Here is a 19,762-nt window from a genome sequence, read left to right on the forward strand (position 1 = left end):
GACGTCTTTTAAAAAGCAGTGTGTAGTCGGGGTCACATTTCAGATGTCTGAGTTGTTAACAGCTCCACCAAATAGTGATTTTTCCCTCTAAACTTCTCACATGCTTTTAATTTCAATAAATGTTCAAATGATCCAATATTTCAGCAAAAATCAAAGATTAGAGAAAAAGGTCAAAAACTGAAAACAGATTTGTGTATCAGAACTTTGTTTTTTCTTCTTTCCTCTCCCGTTAATCATCTCACAACCCCTCAGATTTATCTGCTGACCCTTTGGAAGGGTCCACCCCTAGGTTGGGAACCACTGGACTAAACTAGCTAACTGTATGTTAAGTAGTTCAAACTAGCTCCACCTCCAGCAGCTACAACAGTAACATGCTGCTGTAACACTGATACTTCAGTATTAATAATCTTATGTCATATGTAATAATATATCAGTCATAAGGATGAAATAAGTATGTTTACTTTAATATTTAAGTACATTTTGCTGCTAAGTATTTATGTACTTTTACTTTAGTAGGATTTTTCATGCAAAATTTTTCTTGCAGGATTTTTGCTTGTGATGGAGTATTTTTACATTGCTGTATTGATACTTTTACTTAAGTAAATAATCTGAATACTAACAAAAAAAAAGTTATTTGAGACAGTAGCTGCACCAAAAATGAGCTCCTCAATACATCTTGAACTTAGATCTGAAAAGTGGGACATTTTGCAAAATAACCTTCGAATAATCTTCAGAAAGGACTTTTAAGGAAGAGGCAGCATTAATCAGCATTAACAGAAGTGGGAAAATCACCTCTGGATATATTTTTTGAATCAAAACAACTAGCTAGCTGCTAACTGCTAACTGCTAACTGCCACTGTTACCAACATTCCAAAGGAGAAACTGCACTGAGGAACAGAGTTATTTTGTGAAGATAAGAAGAGATGTTAAGGGGTCCTTGTTGGTGGCATTTGTGCTCTCTCTCCATGAGCTGGTGTAATGGCGGCACGACCAACATTTGTGGTGGTCTCTCCTAGTTCCTACTATGCAGTGTCTGTGTCTTTGTCCTTGTCTACGCCTACGTCTGTGCCATTGTGTGGAGTGCAAGGGAAATATGTCTATGATTGTCAGTTTCTTTTGGACATTCGTAACAAAGGCTTTTGCTACAAAAAATTCTGGCTGGGAGCTAAATCAGCTGAGTGAACTTGGTTGTCTACGCCCAGTGGGCCCAAAGGAGAGCACGGCCTTGCCTGGAGCTGCGCTGGAGAGGAAACATCGAAAGTGATACAATAGGATACAGAAGCGGGGCAAGCATGGAGGAGTGCAAGCTACGCTAACTGCTAACCCATACAAACCAGCAGTTTCAACAATCATGCTGGCTAATGTTCTCTGGACAGCAAATGGATTATATAACCCCCCCATCAGTTTTGGTCACTTGTTGACTTGCAGCAGCTGTCAACATCAAACTGAAACATGCGCTTTCTCTCTAAATGCACTTTAATGCATTGTGTTGCTAACTGTTCGTTATTGTTTTTTCTCGTAGGATTTATATGTTTTTATAATTTTTTAGGAATTTTTAGATATATATCTTTATCCTTTCTGTTGTTGTTGCACTGCTGTGAGCTGGCAAGAACAGTATTTCGTTTTGGTTTTTTGTGTGTGTGTATGCAAGTACACAAGAAAATGACAATAAACTAAATCTTGAATCTTCTACGACTAAAAAAAAATGCAGTTTGTTTTAATTGTGGTCAGAAATTAATAGAGCAAAGTATACTTAAAAATATCTGTGGAATTTAAATTCATGTATTTTTTTTTAAGTTTTCAATTATTAATAGTTGAATACAACTCTTATTCATACAGTTAGAGTATATTTCTTAAAATGCAAACACAGTACTATTTTATAATAAACATAAATTAGGGGGAGAAAAATTTTACCTTGGTTTGAATTTTAAAGAGTAATGTGTTTTTGCATAATGGTTAAATTAAGATTTGAGGCAATGAACTCTCAGACATTCACATCTACTGCAGCAACAAGACTGTGCAAATCCAGTAGTTATCAAATTGTGAAGTGGACAGTTTGGTTTGAGAACAGGCATGGTATGGCACTGTGTGTTGTGGCATGAGTGTTACTATACCTGGGTATGGACAGCAGACGAGTCAGTAAGGTCGGTTGGCATCCTTTGGCCGCTTTAGCTGCACTTTCAGCCTCTTCATGCCTATCTGAAAGCCATTCATGGCCTGGATAGCGGCTTGAGCACTGGACGGGTTATCAAAACTCACAAAGCCTGAGACAAGAACACAGAGCGGGAGAGAGAGGTGGAGGCAGAGAGAAATGGGGAAAATGGAGAAAAGGAATAACAGAGGAAGGGAGAAGAATGAGGAGAGATGAGAGAGAAACAGGAAGAGCGAGAGAGAGTGAGAGGGAAAGAGACAAGAGGAGGCGAGATGAAAGAACAGAGAGTGAGAAAGAAGACCCTTTTTAACTCTCAACAATGACACAACAATAGGTCTTTGTTTTTCCCTTTCAGCAGATTAATTGAAAATCTCGGAATTAAAAAGATTACATAAAATACCACAAAGGCTAATAACACAGATATTAGAAATCAAAAGAAAAAGAGCTGTTAGAAACCGGGAGTCTAACTTGAGCAGAGAACAAAAAAACATGAAAAGGTGTTCAAAGATTAGAGAGAAAAAGGAGTCTCATGTCATGTGTGGATTTTTACAGCAAAGCGGTGTCTGTAAATGTTACCTGAGTGTTAGAGCTGTATGAGAACGACAGGACTGCATTTGCGTATGTGTGTGTGTGTATGTGTGTATTTTCATGTATGTGTGTGACTGAGCATGTATCTAAGTAAAGAGTAAAGGGCATGGGGGTCGTGACAAGATGCTAGGAGCAAGGTGTGTAGGACGGAGGTGCCTGCTGCTCTGAGTTATCACCTGGGTGTCGAGGCGGAATGAGCCCACAGCTTTCTACACCGGGACTCCTTGCCTGCTCTTATCAGACACCTCTGTGATTGACGGCCTGAATTTTCCGCCTGCCAGCTGATTTGATCACACCGCTATGGGTCCAATTTAATTTGGGGGGAGAGGGCGGGCTTTTGTCAGTACGGGGGAGATAAGGCTGCTGCTTTTACAAACCCTTTAAACAAACTGAGCAGGGAAGGGCCTGTCAGTTGGCAGTGATCCCCAACCCAATCCCACAAATACACACACACACACACACACACACACAAACACACTCACTCCCTGGCTTTAATGAATCTCCATACCTCACATTTACATCCTCATGCCAAAAAGGTGATAGGATGTTGGGGGTCAAAGTACAGAAGAAGAGGACAAAGAGTGCACTGCAAACTCTCAGCACTTGAATCCCTGCACATTAAAATAATCGGCTGGAACAGTTAGGTATCTGAATATTTTTCCAGTTGTGGCTGTTTTCTAGAGACAATGTAACTGGCTGATGTTTCATATCTTTGATGCAGCACTGAGTGTGCGGTGCTGTGCAACTCAATACCCCAAACACTACTAGTGTTTGAGGTATTGCTCTCACTGCAGCCATCCATATCACCAGAGTGTCTGTATGCACTGTAATGTCATGCATTTTTAATAAAAACACAAAGTTGCAAAATTATTAGGTGACAATAGGGAAAATACAAACCAAGGACCAGGTTGGGAAGCTCAGAATGCTGCAGCTTGTATTTCATTTTCCACAGTCAGGTGACTAAAAAAGAGATGTGGTGATGCTGTGTGGCACTACAAAAACCATTTTCTGCATAAATGCAGGGATGGCTGTAGTCTAGAGGTGAAGTCCTGGTTTGAATACCCTCCTAGGCTGGAAAATAACAGCCCCTGCTCTGCAATAATGACCACTCAACTCCCTTTAGAAAAGTAAGTCAACCTACCGGTGATACAAAAAACTGATCATGAGCCCAAAGTCACCAGAAATTGTAATCGGAAGTTAACACACTTTCCAGTTTCATTATATTTTAGTTATCTTTTATGATTTTTTTATAATCATTATTTTACATGTTGATCTGAGATTTGCTTGTCCTTTTATAGAACAGATATGGCTGTTGTGTGCTTGTCAAAGACTATTTCAAAGTGTTAGATACACTCTGAGAATCTGTGTGGAGTAAATGTAAAACTTTCCCTGACTTAAAAGTGGGAAAGAACAAAAAAAGCTAAATAACTTAACTAAAAAAAAAAACAGCAGAGAAAAGTGTCTCCTCTTTTCAGAAGCCCCTTAGGTAAATTGCATCTCCTCGTGTGTATTTTTTCACCATATCTAAAAAGCAGAGAGCTTTCTATTTTAGGTGTGAGCGTGTGTCATTCCATTCTTGCAAGACCTTTTGAAATTCATTTTCTAGCTAAATCCAGCTAATTCCACTCAACAATGTAAGCTTTGATCACTTTAAAAGTCAATATTGAGTTACTAAACGTAGAGGATTAAGAGTGTCGTATCCATAGAGTCCCAGGTTAAATTAAACCCAGCTGTATAGCTCCTCAGCAGTGAATGTCTATGGGTTTCACACTTTTGATCACTTTTGAGTGTTATGTATGTTTCATCAACTCATCCATTTCGGTGAAGCATTATTAACTAATAACACAGGTTATGTTAATATATGTATTTTATGTTGAAATGTAACACAAAGATGCATCCCAGACTACATTGTTTTAAATTAACATTCACACCACTCATGCTTTCTTGTCATATTTTTTTTTTAAATTGCTTTGAGGTGAAATGTTTTATAAATCCACTGGATTTTTCGTCATGTGTTTAATATCACACTATGTCACATATTCATCTCCATTTTATCACAGTGCAAAGAATATATTCAGACATCTGTCTAAATTGACGGTGATGGGTGCATCCTTTAAGAGTATCCTCCAAAAACTACTCCAGAAATTCATCCTTTATAAGAATATGCTTAAGTGCTCCTCCAGTGACCTTTTCATCATATTCAAATTTTCAAGCTTCCCTGTAAACACTCCATCTCAAAGAGTGATGTCTGATTATCTCTACTCGAAATCCCAAAAATGTACTTCACCTGTGCAGTAGAGAAATCAGGCCATGTACACATACATGTTTTTGTTGAAACTCATTTTTCCAGAGGCAGCTCATTTAAAATATTACGTAAAAAATTTAAACTAAATGTCAAGAAGTCCCCATCCAGGAGTCACATGATCACACGTGAGGCACGCTGCCTCGAAAGGAACCGCCCCCCCCTCAGGTGCGATCACTTCAGCTTAGTGAGAGGCGATATTTACTGCCTTCCTCCCTTTGTTCTTTCTTTCTGGCCTCAGCCATGTTGTGTGCGTCCTGTAAGTTAATTTCATCATTAAATATTTGATTCACCTTTATCGCACACAATTTCTACTGAGAATTAATTTGATGTTAATAATTTTGTTCTCTCTTTGAAGAGCTTAAATGTGTGATTTAAGCTCCCGTTGAAAAGGAATTCCACAAAGAAATGAAAATAAAGTAAAAGAGCTTTGTATTTTTGAACCCTTAGATTCCTGCCTCATCTATGGGTCTCTCTCAAACACACTCAGCCTACTAGCCATTATATTTTGAATCACTAAATAACACTAAAATATACATGACATAATACTGTTAAAAACACACTGTAGTAGGTAAAGTGACTTAGACTCCAACCTGACATTCTTACATATTGTTGGCTGTATTTCAGATGATGAATATTTTTGAGATTTTAGTTAGAAAAAGAGAAAGGGAAAAAAAGTGGATTATCTAAATTAGAATACATTAAAATACTTTCCAAAGAATAGTGGAGAAAGTTATTTCTTATATTCTGCTGCATCTTCATTCAAATAAGGTCTTGTCCTGTCTGTTAACTGTTGTTAAATATTGGGAAACCTGATTTTCTTCACACCAGTATTTCTACTTTTTTTTTTTTTTAACAATTCATCTATTTATTTTTCTGCATCTGTATACTTTTAGTACATATTCATACAGTATATCTACACATGTTCATGTGTCTATGATGCCCATTAACCACATCATCAAGGCTAAACTCACACATTTTTAAGATGAAGTGTTCCAAGTTCTTGAAGGCCTAATAACTTATCCTCCTTAATGCACAGCATTTTCTGCCTAATTTGTTAATGTCTTACAAAAGAGCCCTGGGGCTTCTGCTATAAAAAGGAGGGAGAAATGAGTAAAAAAAACCCACAAAAGAATCATGGGTTAAATTGCTGTTTTTCAGCCAAGATCTTAATTACTAGCCGTGAAAAATAAGCCGGTGAGACTGATGAGGTCACCGCCCCTTTGTCCTTGCCCCTTGTTGATTGACGGATAGTGATAGCGAGAGGCATATGTTTAGAGGAGAGCACACACACACACACACATAGAGAGAGAGAGAGACTGTCCTGAGATGGACAGCGAGACAGACGAGGGGAGAGAGAGAAAGAGGAAGCCTCATAGACATGCCATGTTGAAGAGGAACTGAAAGAAAGCCAATGCTGGGAGTCTTTCTCTCTCTCTCTGCCTGTCTCTTGGGTGCTGCTGTCCAACTGAATCAACAGCAAGGCCCACACCAGTCTATTATTATCTCTTTAAGCCCATGGATTCCACCTGCACCGCCTCCACCCTGATGAACTGGTTTGCTGTGTGGGAGGCGAGAGAAGAGAAGGGGAGGGGTGGCGGGATGGTGCTGGGTTGCCCGGCTGGACAATTGGGGGGTCTGGGAAAATGCTATTCTCTTGGGTAAAGGAGGCTGGGAATGGCGGAGAGGAGGAGATGGATACTGATTGTGTTAAGAAGGGTGTCATAAAGAGGGTGATGAAGAGATGTGTGGAGCAAATGGCAATTGTGAAAAGATGTTTGGGTCAGTAGCAAGATGAAAAGATTCACAGTGGGTTTGGCCTGTGTGATTTTAGGTGATTAGAGCGTCCACCTCCCTGCACCGCCCTCCCCTCTTTCCATTGCCACCATCTTGTTAGATATGCCTGTGTGATGAAGCCAGGGAGCACGTGTGCATCGCTCCTCTATCTCCCTCCTCGTCCCCTTGCTCAGTGGCATGTAACGCCACCTTTAATATGTTAATTGCAGCTTGATTAGGATAGACACTGGGAATTAAAGCAAAAGCAAACACTAATTGCAGGAAAGCAACAAGAGGCATGATAAGATTTCCAAACACAGCCACCATGGAACTTTGTCATTTCTAATGGATTTTTTTTCCTTTTTCTCTTCACTGCCGTTTTTTTGACTCACCAAAACATTTGCTCTGATTGGTCGCTCGGTCCACAAAGACTTTTGCGGAGATGACGTTGCCAAAAGGCAGGAACATTTGCATGAGCTCTGCATCTCCGAACTCCTGGGGCAGGTGATAAATAAACAGGTTGCAACCTTCTGGCCCTGGTGATGAGAAAAGACAACAGGAAGGTTACATGGGGGCATAAACAGGAGATGCCCAGAGAGAGAGAGAGAGAGAGAGACTGTCTGAGATAAAAATGGGTGAAAAAAATGACTCTATAATGCAATTAAGACAATAATTTGGGAAGCCAGGAGCCATGTAAACACCATACTCTACTGATTACGTTACCTGTGGCACAAATATTAGTTGTGCTAAACCTAATTGTTGTGTCATATGTGGATTGTATACACCTTAATCCCATTTTGTAAAGTGTGATTAGGTCACACTTGTCCTTTTGTCAGCTTTTTTTGTGGTTTCCATTTGAATCCCCACTAAAAAAAAAACCCTGTCTCAGTGTGTTTGCAATAACTGTGTGCACATGTAAACAGCCACAGAGAAACAGAAGAGATAGAAGTAAAACAGAAAAACAGCCAGAGATAAAAACGGAGACGACAAGAGGAAGAAAAGACACAGAGAGGTTGATTGAAAGAGAAAGATTGAGACGGTTATATTAAGAAAGACCGAGACTCAGAGGAATAGAGAGAGAGGAGGAGGAGGAGGAGGAGGAGGAGGCAGAGCACGCATTAAGACATAAGCCAAGGTTTTGCCCCAATTACTGTGTGACAGTAGGACTGTCTTCCAATCTCTCTCCATCCCTCCACACTCATCCACCTAGCCACCACATATTGTACGGGCCGATCTGGATAAAGGGAGGAATGAACTGGAGAGAGAGAGAGAGAGAAAGAGAGAGCAAACCATGGACAGAGAGAGAGAGAGAGAGAGAGAGAGATGTGATGGACTCAGGGACAGTATGCTTGCAGCTGGCTGCCTGACTGGCATTCTCTCCTGTCTCATTGCTCAGGGTGATAGCATGACGAGATGAGACTGGAGCTGGTGAGAAGGCTGATAAGAGGGCTGCACTGGTGGCTGGCTGTAGTGCTGCTATGCCTCGACGAGATAGAGGACACACATGTGCACACACACACACACACACACACACAGGTTGACAGAATGGGGATTTTTTATTTATTTTTTTCCCAGTAGTTATAGGCTGAATCTCAGTTCTGTCTGTTTAGGTTTGCTTTGAAAAGAAGTGGTTTGTTTGGGGGATAGAAATGTCTGCAACTGGTGTGTGAGGACGGTTGATAGATTGTTTCTCCCCGGACACATAACACCCCTTGTTTTTTGGTGATCGCGTGACCACTTTCACGTATGCAAGTGTGTCCCCTTTAGCTGTGTGGAGGAAAAGTATCATGTGACTTTTGTCTGAGTTGTACACACAGCATAAGATGAGAAGTGGTATAGTATGAATCGCATATGCTTATTTTATTTTATTTTATTTTTTAAAAACATAATTTAAGTGATTAATATTGTTGGTGATAGTTTTCACTTAACATTTAGACTCCAGGAATCAGAAGGGTTTTGAAATTTGAATGAAAAACAGCAGCATCAGTATGACATTCACAGGACATCTCAGTTATTTTCCCGTTTTCAACATTCGTCATCACCACAAGCAATCATTGACGCATTGATTTGCTTTAGATGCGTAGCTGAAGTGAAAAGGACATATCTCTTCAAAGTGTACAGTTAAGATTTGTCTGGTTGAAATTATATTTTTTTGGATTTGGAAGGATTTTCTTTGACATACACATGCACACAGAGGCACACACAGACTGATGGAATGTATTGTTCAAACTGTTTGCTTTCAGTGGGAGGTTGAAGCTGAGGCTTGACTGTGTCTGTGTATTCAGGTTTAGGTGTTTCTTGTTAAATGGCAGGGCTGCAGACTGTGGCAGTGGACTGAGACAGACTGGGAGAGCAGCCAAAACCCAGAGGAGGCCAGAACTCAGACAGGCCACTGGCTCAACCAAGAATAGCTCTATGTATGTGTGTGTGTGTGTGTGTGTGTGTGTGTGTTACCTCTATAATTCTTACTAATGATTCAAATTCTCCAAGGTAGCATTGAGAAATGGGATATCTTCAACAGTAGTTGTTTTTCTACGTTGTGAAATTATGCCTACATGTAAAGTGAATGAGCTGCTGACATGGAAGGACAAGTTTGTGTGTTTCTACTCTGTATCCACACAGTTCTACACTGTGACCCCGGCATGCACTCTCACGAAAAAATGCAAACATAAACGAACTCTTCCTCCAGGCAATGTTGGAAACACTCAATTTCATAGTTCCTATGTTGAATATTCATGCCACTCTAAGCTGTCTCATACAATCATATAGATGAATAATTGAGACTGACAAATGATGTCAAAAAGAGTGATTTACCATCACAGTATATCCTATGCTTTATTACATCTGATGCTGTGGCATAAGAACGAACACTACACTAGGAATGGTAATAAATGATTATGCATGCAGCTAATTAATCTGATGAATATTTATAACCACTTAAACACATTGTAATGGACTGATTAAGCAGTCCAACGCTGCAAGTTTGAATTAGTGCAGTTTTTGAATAATGACAGAGTAACTTTCCATCTCACTGCTAATGTTCTTCTCTTTAAATGGGGAGCCTTTTTCTCACATTTTCCCCAGCCAGCTTTTTCCCTCCCTCGCTAATTCAAAGCAGCGCAGCTACATTAGAATGGAACATGGCAATTATCACCTTTTATCTTGGGTGGGCGCGCTTGCTCGCTCTTACCTTCCCTCTGTTGCTGGGGAATGATGGTTGGTTGCTGGGGGAACGCTTGGCTGATTGGCGCATAGGCGGCAGGGTAGGCTGCTGTTGCAAAGGGAGAACCAGAGTGGAATTTTTCACATCTCCATTTTCATATTTGACACAACAAAACTCAAATCATTATTCCATTGTTCATTTGCGTCCTCTAGACATTGCATAAATAAATTGCATTATGACTGGGAGCCTGGGCTCATTTGGCTGCTGGATCACTACACAAAGAGCATGGCAAAAGGGGAGCGGAGTACGGTTCAACTAAGCAGACACATAAAGAAAGAGAGAGAGACTTACACCATGTTAATGAGAGTTGATGTCAGGCAGAGAGCAGCGGTTATGAGAAGTCTATGTCATCTCTTATGTAGGAGGCTATGGCAGGTTCAGATCCTCAGCTCTCGGTGTACTTTTGGAATTAAGATTTTTTTTGTGTGGGTGTATAATCAAGTCAACTGAAAATCCTTTTGCAATCCTAATGTAAAGTAGCCTAATCCGGGAGGAAATTGGCTGGTCGTCCAGCTATCTCTACCTGTCATAGTGTCTACTGATGTGACAAACAGAGAGGGAGAGGGGAGAGGGGATAGGGACAGATGGAGGAAGTGAGAGAGTAGAGGATACAGGGGAGACGGATCACCTGCGTAGTGTTGGACGCCAGCATAAGCCTGTTGGAGAGGGTCGGTCACCGTTGGACTCTGTGCTGCAGAGAGACGAAAAGAGAGACAGAGAAGGGGAGGTGACTAAGTGGAAAATGAAAACAAGAGAGACAAAGAGGACGCAGAGTGGTCAGCGCAGACACAAAGAAAAATATAGAGAGAATGTAAAAGAGCAAGACAGAAATTGGCTAAGCTGTAGAGCGCCATCAGGGGGTAAGATCACACAGGGAGTGGGAGAAAATTTGGGTTGTCATATCTCTCAGTTCTTCAAAATGCCTGTTCGCCCCAGATGCTTGCATCAAATATTAACAACATGCCAAACAAACCACTTTGTAGTTCATTACAATTGCAGCTGTCTTTGCATAATGCAGAAGCGGGGAGTGTGTGTCTGTCAGTTCGTCAGGAGTCAGTCCCAGACAACATTAAGAAGCTAAAGACAGGCTGAGACACATCAAATTAGCCAGAATGGACTGATGGATGAAATGATGGATTCATCATGATACGGGGGCTGGCTGCTCAGAAATCTGCCAAAGACACTGCTGATTGACCCTCAAGCTTAAAACGCTTCAGTTCAAATCAGAAATAGACATCATGAGAGTGTAAAGTAAAAAGGTCTCTTCTAATTCAATTTGTCACTACTGACATGTTGAACTTGCATTATGGCAGTTAGGTGATGTTCTTATTCAGCGCAAGTACAATCACTAGAATGATCCAACATTCATAGATCCGGTCAGTACAAGTAATAGCAAGTGGTAGCAACCAATAGCAAGGAGTGTCAGGGTCAAAGCAACAGTCTTGTGACAGTGGTATATTTCATGTTTCTTTTATGCAAATCTTGATTGGCTCACCTGGGTAGGGGTGAATACCATTGGTGTAGATGGGCTCAGAGGTGGGCTGCCCGTTGCTTTGAGGTGGGAGGGCACTGAATCCGTTGACCCCGATTGGGGTGGCTATGCTGGGCACGGCTGTTGCAGAGATGCCCGGGGGCGTGCTGGTGCCTGCAAAGGTACAGTCATTACATGAACTGCAGGGTGCATGCTTCACACGCTACATACTCAAAAATAGAGAAGTATATTTTTGTAGTGAAACTACCCACTCTCACAGATGTCCTATAACAGGAACATAATGGACCCTTGTGAGCACAAATGCCTACCTTTTGACCCGCTATGAATGTACAATGTAGTTAGGGTATAAATTTTATACCAATTCAGCCTGAACAAAAGGTACAGTTACAAAAAATCAGTCAAAGTAGCACACTGATTGTGGTGTGTGGGTGGAAGAAGGGAAGAAGCACTCATCCGCCACTGCATTGCAAAATAATAATGGCAGCACTCTGATTTTCTGAATATTTCCTCATTATTATGCCTTGTTTAAGCGCACATTTTTGTCACTTGGGCTACATACAGTAACTGCGCTTTTGAAGGTACTGACTCGCAACAAAATGTGCCATAATGTATGAGGCCCGCGTCCCTTATTCTAACAGCAGCCCTTCCTCCATGGGGTGATATTCCAACTCTGTCACCTTGTCAGTGCCCTTTGTGCTGATGGATTTTTATTATTTTACTAATCCAGGTGAAGGGCATTTAAGTCATGTAGGATTATGTTTGATAGGCATTACCTAGTATATGTAGGCCTTGTGGATTACAAATGCCAGGTGCAGCGTCAAGCCACTTTATTTAATACATTTGCAATGACCCTGCCTTCAGGCGGCCTGCCTACTTAGTCTCGAGCCATCAAAGCTCCTCATGACAAGGGCCAAAAAGATAGTTCAGACTGAGGTCCGGGATTATCTCACACAAATCTTTGCTCTTATATTGTATAAGCCAAGGACTCTGCATCCAAAGTCATCAGATTGGCTCTGTTCCCAGAAAACACACACTGTCACAGAGACACAGAGGGAGAGAGCGACTGACAGAGAAAGAGAGAGTGAGAGAGAGGAGGAGAGAGAGACTATAATGTGGCTGCCAATGAGTGTCAAGTAATGCTGTACATCTCACATCACGCCTCACTCACAAGGCTTTGCTTCCTTTAATTCAACACTGGCAATGTCTGCTTCGGCCCAGAAAATGGAGCCTACACCTTAAAAAATGTAACAAGGGCAAAAGCAGAAAGGCCTTGAATGAATATATTATTACTGCTTCTATAATTCTTGCTAATGATGAAAATGTTCCAGGGCAGCAGTGAGAAATGGAGAGAGAAGTCCTGCATGTGTGTGTGTGTGTGTTTGCACGTGCCTCGCCTCCTGCACCCGCGCCAGTTAGTGCATGCGTGTTTGTGCCTATTAGTGTATACCTGAGGATGGTGTCATGGGAGTAGCCACCAGGCCGTTGACATTGAAAGCTGCCATTTGCTGCATTTGCGCGGCAGCGATGGCTGCCATGGGGTTCAGGTAGGACCCTTGTGTTGCTGCCATCAGGGCTGCTTGCTGTTGCATCATCTGCTGTAGGATTAAAGAGCAGTGGGGAGAGAGGCGAATGGCGGGAGGGATGGAGGCAAGGACAGAAAAGGAAAGGAGGGTGAAATAGCCGCAGGACCAGAGCATGTTTACTCTCACATCTCTGTTTGCTTGGCCCATGCCTTGTTCTTGAACAGAGTGTCTGTGTTGCCCTGCAGCGTTGCTTCTCAGCTACTGTAACACTGCTCTGGCCTTGTGCTCATTATACTGCAACAAGATAAAGACTGTGTGGTGAGATGAGTTTAGCATGCTGGAGATTATGCATAAATCTATATGGACTGTATATGTATAGAGAGAAAGGGTGCCACGGTGGCAGAGTTAGTAGAGAGATTGTGTGTGAGTGGGCGATTCTGTCAGGGTGAGTTGTTAGCTACTGTGTGAGTGCAAAATCTCACAGACTCCTAACTCAGGCTGTGACTTTCATGTGTGAATATGAAATGGGGGTGGGGTGGGCTGGCAGGGAAAGGGGTAGGGGGTGAACGGGTGAGCGGGTGTGGGTTCTTGGTAATGACGTGCACCTCTGTTTGAGTGTAAAGGAATATGTGTAAGTAGATGAAATGTTAAAGAGCGAGGCTCGGGTTGGCAGTTTAAATTCACAGACTAAGTCAGGAAATGTGGGGATGATAAGTGAATGTGAAGTGAATGCTTACAGCTGTATGAAAGTAAAACAGTGTAGTGCCAGGCATACATGATAAGCACCTTCCCTAGACAAATGAAGGGGTAAAAAGACACAATATCAAAAGCAGTGTAGCATTTTCTGTACGGCCTATGTGTAAATGTAAACCCCAACATCCATTTAATACAGTGAATCACTTAAGAAGTTGTTCAGGGGTGTCACATGCCTAGTGGGGAACATAGTGAATTCAAACCGCAAATCACAACAGTTTTTTGTTTTCTTTTTTAAAGCTCACCGTCTCCTCCCCCGCCGGGCTGAGACTTACAGCATGAGAGTAGGCGCCATAGGCCCCAAATTGGATGGTCATGGGACTGAAGATGCCGAGCTGCCCCGCCATCTGATGCATCCTGCGCAGGGTCCTCTCTTTATCAGTGTCCGCAAATTTGACTACCAGGCTGGACGAGGCGCCCTGGAGGGACACATACATGTACAAGGTTAGTGTATGTTACTTAACTTCCATATAGTATATATACTTAGTTTGTAGATAGGTCCATGTTTCCATTTCCATTTTTAAAATTGAATCAAAAAGTAGGGCTGTAGTCTGCTGATCGACTGGTCGATTAGTTGGTCGATATGCTCTCGTCCGACTAAATTCTCATTGGTCGAATAATCTCTGTGTTATTTTCATAAGGAGAAAAGTGCTACATCAATAGCTTTCCAGGAGTAATCCATTATTTCCTGCGGCGGGAGGGACAGACTAACAAATTACCTGTAAAAACGGGGGTGTATTCAAAACACCCCTGTTGTGTTTTCACAACTTTGAACTCGCCCAACCTAATGGAGACTGCTGGGTCTAACTGTACTCAACGTTCACTGAACTTACTGAACGTTTCTCCATAATGACACAACGAGAACCCCCGCCACGCCAAAAAAAAATATTATGAAATCGATAGCGTTTGGGAGTCTCTGTGCAGCGTTGTTCTGGTATGTGAGTCAACCTCTGTCGTTGCCTGGGAAACTATTGGTCGCGTGGCCCCGTTTGCGTAGCGAGGGGGAAAGAGCGAGGGGCAGAGAAGTGACGATGGGTGCGAGTGGAGCAGAGGAAAAGGTTAGTAGTAAGTTGTCAGTACAGTACAGTCAGTTAATAAATGCTAAAAAGTCACGTCTGTTGTTTCCTCAAATGCTGGAAAAGTAAAGGGGGTTAGCTCCAAAGTTAGCAACAATGGGTTAGCATAACTTGAGGACACAAAACAGAGAAATACAGAACAGAGAAATGTGTGGCTGCCGAGTTTACTGTGCACTCTGTCCCGTTACGACCATTATGTACGACCAAGATTTTCTTTGGTTGACTACAGCCCTATTAAAAAGCAAATAAACATAAATCTAAATACAATAAAAGGAAAATGTATTTTGGGCTGTCAAAGTTTCAACAAAGTTGTAACACTAACTTTTGCAACTACCATGGTTACGTTCAATAGTGTTTCGTACCTGCCAGTTTAGCTGGCCAACCAGCTAATGAGCTGGTGTTTGTTAGCCAAAACTGTCAACATCCTCAGACTGAATAAATAGTAATTCACATGAAAAAAACTGAAAAAATACAACAAGAACACATATATTCTATAACTATGGGAGCTCATATGAATTTCCTAAGCTTGGGGCAAGATTCACTAGTCAGAGAAAGTGAGAAAATATCACCATTACTAATGTCACTGACTGACATTGTTACATTACCTGACTAGTCTATTGCTGTACTTAGTATGTGATGCTTTAAGTGGAGGTGTGCAGATATCATATTGGACACTATCAATCTGACTGTAACCTAAATACAGGCCATTTAGAAACAAGGTTGCTGGATGCATGCATGCATTACATTTGCATCTTTTATTGTGCGCTTTCCCACTGTGTGTGTGTGTGTGTGTGTGTGTTTGTGTGGTGCCCCGGGGGAATGACCTGTAACAAAATGTTGGCTACATAATGAAAAGATGTAGAGCTGATCTCTATCAGTGCATCATTGTCCTTTTATTAAAAACACAAGTGTGGGTTCTCTACATCACCACAAAGGAGAAAGGAGCAGAGAGCATGTTATTAATTTCATGTCATCTGATGTCCGACGCACACATTGCTCGAGCCTCCAAGACATAATATCTCTAAACCAAGGAAGACAGTAGAGCTGAATATGCACCTCTCATGACTGCAGTCATTTAGATGTCGGCATTAAATGGAAGAGAATAGTGAGTGATATTTGCTTTTGTGAACTTTCCAACTCCACTGTATATACTAGGAATGAACTGTGATCCTAACCAGATCCCACAGGAGTCCCAGTCCCCCACTGGTGAAGCTCCACTGAATACAGTACTGGGTAATTAGGTCTGACAAAAGCCTTCGGCGTGTGGAGGGCGAAGTATTGACTAATGGCTCTGCCTTATGGCAGATATAGTTCCGTATTGATGTCTGTGCTCCTGAGTTTGCATCCAATTAAATCATTTGAGAGACAGAGACCAGAGTCAGTTCCTCATGTGACATCCAAGCAAGGAGAGAGGGAGGGAGTGTCTGTGTGTGAGTGAGAGACAGAGAGAGAGAGAGAGGGAGAGAGAGAGAGAGAGAGAGAGAGGATGAGGAGGCTGCCAGGCAGAGAAAGCAGCCACAGACACTGTCAAGAGGACCAGGCTCCTATTTAATTACAGGCAGTGCATGCTGGGAAAGAGCACAGAGCACCACCAGGACAGAAGGACACAGGCAGCCAGGGGGCAGTCAGGATATGATTAGTAAGATCATAAAAGCAAAGACACAGGGAGAAAAGAACTCCATAATCACAACTTGTATTCATCTTTCACAAAATGTCTCATCCTGACAGGGTCACTACAAATTCAGGCTTTGATTTAGATTTCCATATTTTTTTTGGGAGTAGAAATCAAAAATATGAGGGAACTGCAGGGGGACACAGTGTCAGGGAAATATGAGGCTGACCAGTGACAGTGTTGCAACATACAACTGTTTCTTGTGTATGAGTGTATGTCTATGACTGTATATAAGAAATTCCATTTGAGAAAAGTAGTCCAAGCTGCTCTCCAGGTCCAAGTTTAAGCTTGAGTGCTACTTACAGGAGGCACATTACTAAAACAGAGCTATCAGAAGATCATTGAAACCAACAAATGTTTTCCCAGTGAAGCTGAATATTGCAACTGCACAGTGTGTATTCAGCCACTGAACAAATACAGTCTCCGCCTTATTGTAGTGCAGCTGTACTTCATGCTATTTCATAGTAACTCATACAAAAAGTGTGTCCTAATTTTGTAAGCGCTTCATGAAATTTTAAACAGGAACAGCTAAGCGATAGTGCCATTGAGACGGCACTTTGCCAGGGTGGTCTCATGTTTTGTGGTTTGGTTAGTCACGGCTGCTGCAACAAACCTTACATAATAGTTGTTCATATGTTTATCCTGCCAAAACTTTCTTTTTGTATTTCTACATTACTCTAATCTCTGTCACCATTTTCTTAAGCTTTATTCCTCCCTCAGCTGCTGACTTTTGTTCTATCTAAATCTATCATTTGCTGTGTAAAAAAAGACAAATATGCATGTGCTAAATGCAAAAAAATTAACAAGTTCTTGTTCAGAGGTTCAGAAGCTATTCAACTTACCCATGCGAAAAGTGTTTCATAAACATTCTATCACCAGAACCAAGAGAATGTGTTGGCTGTAGATAACTGTGAGAAAGAGGCTGGGGAATGAAGGGAGGCATCAGCATGGACCCCAGGGACAGTGCGTCTCAGATGGGATCCTATCAGAGCCAGCCAGCACCCCACCTCAGGCCAGAGGAGACCCATCTGGTGTCTCTCCCTCGATGCCATTTCAATTAGTTAAATCAATACCCCAACGTGGCAGCGTTAACAGCACAGTTTTTCCCGTTCTAATTTCATTTCATCCCACCTCCTGACCTTTTTCAGTTCTTTCTCAACTTGATGGGCCAGTTGAAAGGACTGGACTGCTGGATTTAATGAGGCTGGCACTGAGCAAACATCTTCCTCCAGCGTTGTTACTCAAGCCTTCCCACAGCACAGGGGCCTGGCATTTAGATCACATTCATTTTCTGCTTTGGGTATCTTTGTATTCTTATATTAATTTAATACCTCACGAAGAATGTATTGTGAGCATCAGGGCTGTGAAAGCCTGAGGCTGCCTGTACTCACTGTACCGTGACTCAAGATGAGGCGAGTCTGGCCTGGTCTAGCTTCTCACAGCAGAGTGCTCTGCTGTAGACGACAGCACGGGAAGAGACCCAGTCTGCAGTGTCTACACTGAACAGTCTTGGCAGCCTCTGTAGGTGTTGTCAGCACTGCCACTCATGTAAGAGCCTAGCAATTCTGACTTTCATAGCCTAAATATCCCCTCCAAAATAATATATATATATATATATATATATATATATATATATATATGTAATTTTATTCATTTATTTTTAATTTTTTATTATCCTCACCCTTTAAAACATGAGAATTTCATGCCCTCACGTCTCAAGTGGGTGTATTCTGACTATATCCAAGGCCTAATCAGAAAAAGCAGATTTCCCCCTCATGGATCAAGAGTTTCTATCCACATAAAGAAAGAGTAATATGGGTCCAGGTAATGAAGGAACAGGTGGCAGCAGACAACAGGCTCTGGATGCAAAGCAGTCACTCCTCACCGGTAGCAGAAAATCACAAGCTGACAAACAAACAGAATAATAACCTCCACCAGCATGACTCCTATACCTGGAGAGAAAATGAATTCACTAAATTTGATAAGGGCCAACAGGGAGCCTTCACTTTTGACAGGTACAACTAAGGAATTTGTCACAGGTTCAAAAACTAATCTAATTTCTTGAACAACACACTTGACTTGTGAAAATCTCCCATATTGGATTTTGTATTGGCCACAAAATGTGTAGATGGAAAAATACACAATGGTAATTGAGGGATTAGAACTCAACTACACCAGTGGAATGGCATTATGCTTTTATCTCTGCGTTACTGTGATACAAAGACACTGGCGTTAAGTGTGTACCAACAGGTAAACAGACACTCATCTTCTATCCTCCACAGAGGCTTACAGCACTATAACAACATACTCATTGTAGGAAAAATTGTCATTCTGAAAAGCATACTAATGATCACCAACTAATGTGCCAAGAGCCTTCTATCTCTCCCATTCAACAGACTGTAGGAGCTACTTTTGAATGACAAATGAAACTTCCAAATTTATCTCAGCTTTTTACAGACTTCTAGACTCTTAAAGTGTTAATCGCGAATTTGTAAGAAATTAATTGAATACACCATAACAAGTTTGTTTGGTAATTGGATCAACCCCCTGTGGGCCTTGTATTCAACTCTCTGAACCTTGCTACATCACTGCTAGCCTCATGGGAAGACTGTCTCTCATTAGCAGTGCATGATGCTGTCTTGGTCTGGCCTTGCTGTCCGCCACATACTGCTGCAGCTGCCTAGCACACTGCATCAAGCCAAAAGACACAGAGGAAGAATACTGTCATTCATAACAGTATTTCACTTGGTGTGTATACTAAATTTTGTCTGTAAATAACAGTTTACACTACAATATACGATATGTGAGGAGCACAAAAAACAAAACCCCTGTTTGTATGTCAGCTACAAGCCTGCCGAGAGCCTATAATAGTTTCATGTAGCGTTTGATGAACTGTGTTACGATGACAATGCTCTCTGGCTTCGTCTTATCTCTCATTAATCCAGAACTATAGTATCACACACATGCACGCTTTTGTTGCTGCCAACACCGGTGAGCTCCACAGGCCCTGTCAGCCACGCTGTGACACCGAACATGACAATGGCTGCAATTTGCTGGGTGCTGTCTGCCTGCCCCCGGCTCTGCCATTTGAAGTTTTGCCACCTGTGCCTCTGCAGCCTTACTGTAATTCAACAGCTGAACCAGTGAGAGTTCCTGTTCTGTGCCCAATCACCTTTTAAGTTAATTTTGGAAGCACCTGCAATCA

General features: G+C 41.8%; 1 protein-coding gene and 1 long non-coding RNA gene across 23 annotated transcripts in view; one reads left to right on the forward strand and one right to left on the reverse strand.

The window, feature by feature from the left end:
• Window positions 1-1,947: 1,947 nt before the first annotated feature.
• The window catches only part of celf6 (CUGBP Elav-like family member 6), a 136,308-nt gene continuing 118,493 nt past the window's right edge, over window positions 1,948-19,762 (reverse strand). For 3 of the 22 annotated variants that reach the window (XM_042401202.1, XM_042401054.1, XM_042400544.1), the window contains exons 6-13: window positions 14,085-14,228; window positions 12,981-13,125; window positions 11,537-11,686; window positions 10,670-10,732; window positions 10,185-10,187; window positions 10,009-10,089; window positions 7,271-7,354; window positions 1,948-2,264 (exon numbers count right to left, since the gene is read on the reverse strand). In XM_042401202.1, coding sequence (XP_042257136.1) covers window positions 2,137-2,264; window positions 7,271-7,354; window positions 10,009-10,089; window positions 10,185-10,187; window positions 10,670-10,732; window positions 11,537-11,686; window positions 12,981-13,125; window positions 14,085-14,228 — 798 coding nt within the window. In that variant the 3' untranslated portion in view covers window positions 1,948-2,136. Of the gene's footprint in view, window positions 2,265-7,210; window positions 7,355-9,972; window positions 10,090-10,184; window positions 10,188-10,669; window positions 10,733-11,536; window positions 11,687-12,980; window positions 13,129-14,084; window positions 14,229-19,762 lie in introns of all 22 variants that reach the window. The other 19 variants (XM_042401132.1, XM_042400969.1, XM_042400463.1 and 16 more) reach the window with 10 other exon arrangements.
• Window positions 14,183-19,762, forward strand: part of LOC121889746 — a 122,677-nt gene continuing 117,097 nt past the window's right edge. The window contains exon 1 of the long non-coding RNA XR_006093614.1: window positions 14,183-14,253. This is a non-coding gene — a long non-coding RNA (uncharacterized LOC121889746). The remainder of the gene's footprint in view (window positions 14,254-19,762) is intronic.

Source organism: Thunnus maccoyii, chromosome 1 (genome assembly GCF_910596095.1).
Source record: "Thunnus maccoyii chromosome 1, fThuMac1.1, whole genome shotgun sequence".
NCBI classification, from domain to species: Eukaryota; Metazoa; Chordata; class Actinopteri; order Scombriformes; family Scombridae; genus Thunnus; species Thunnus maccoyii.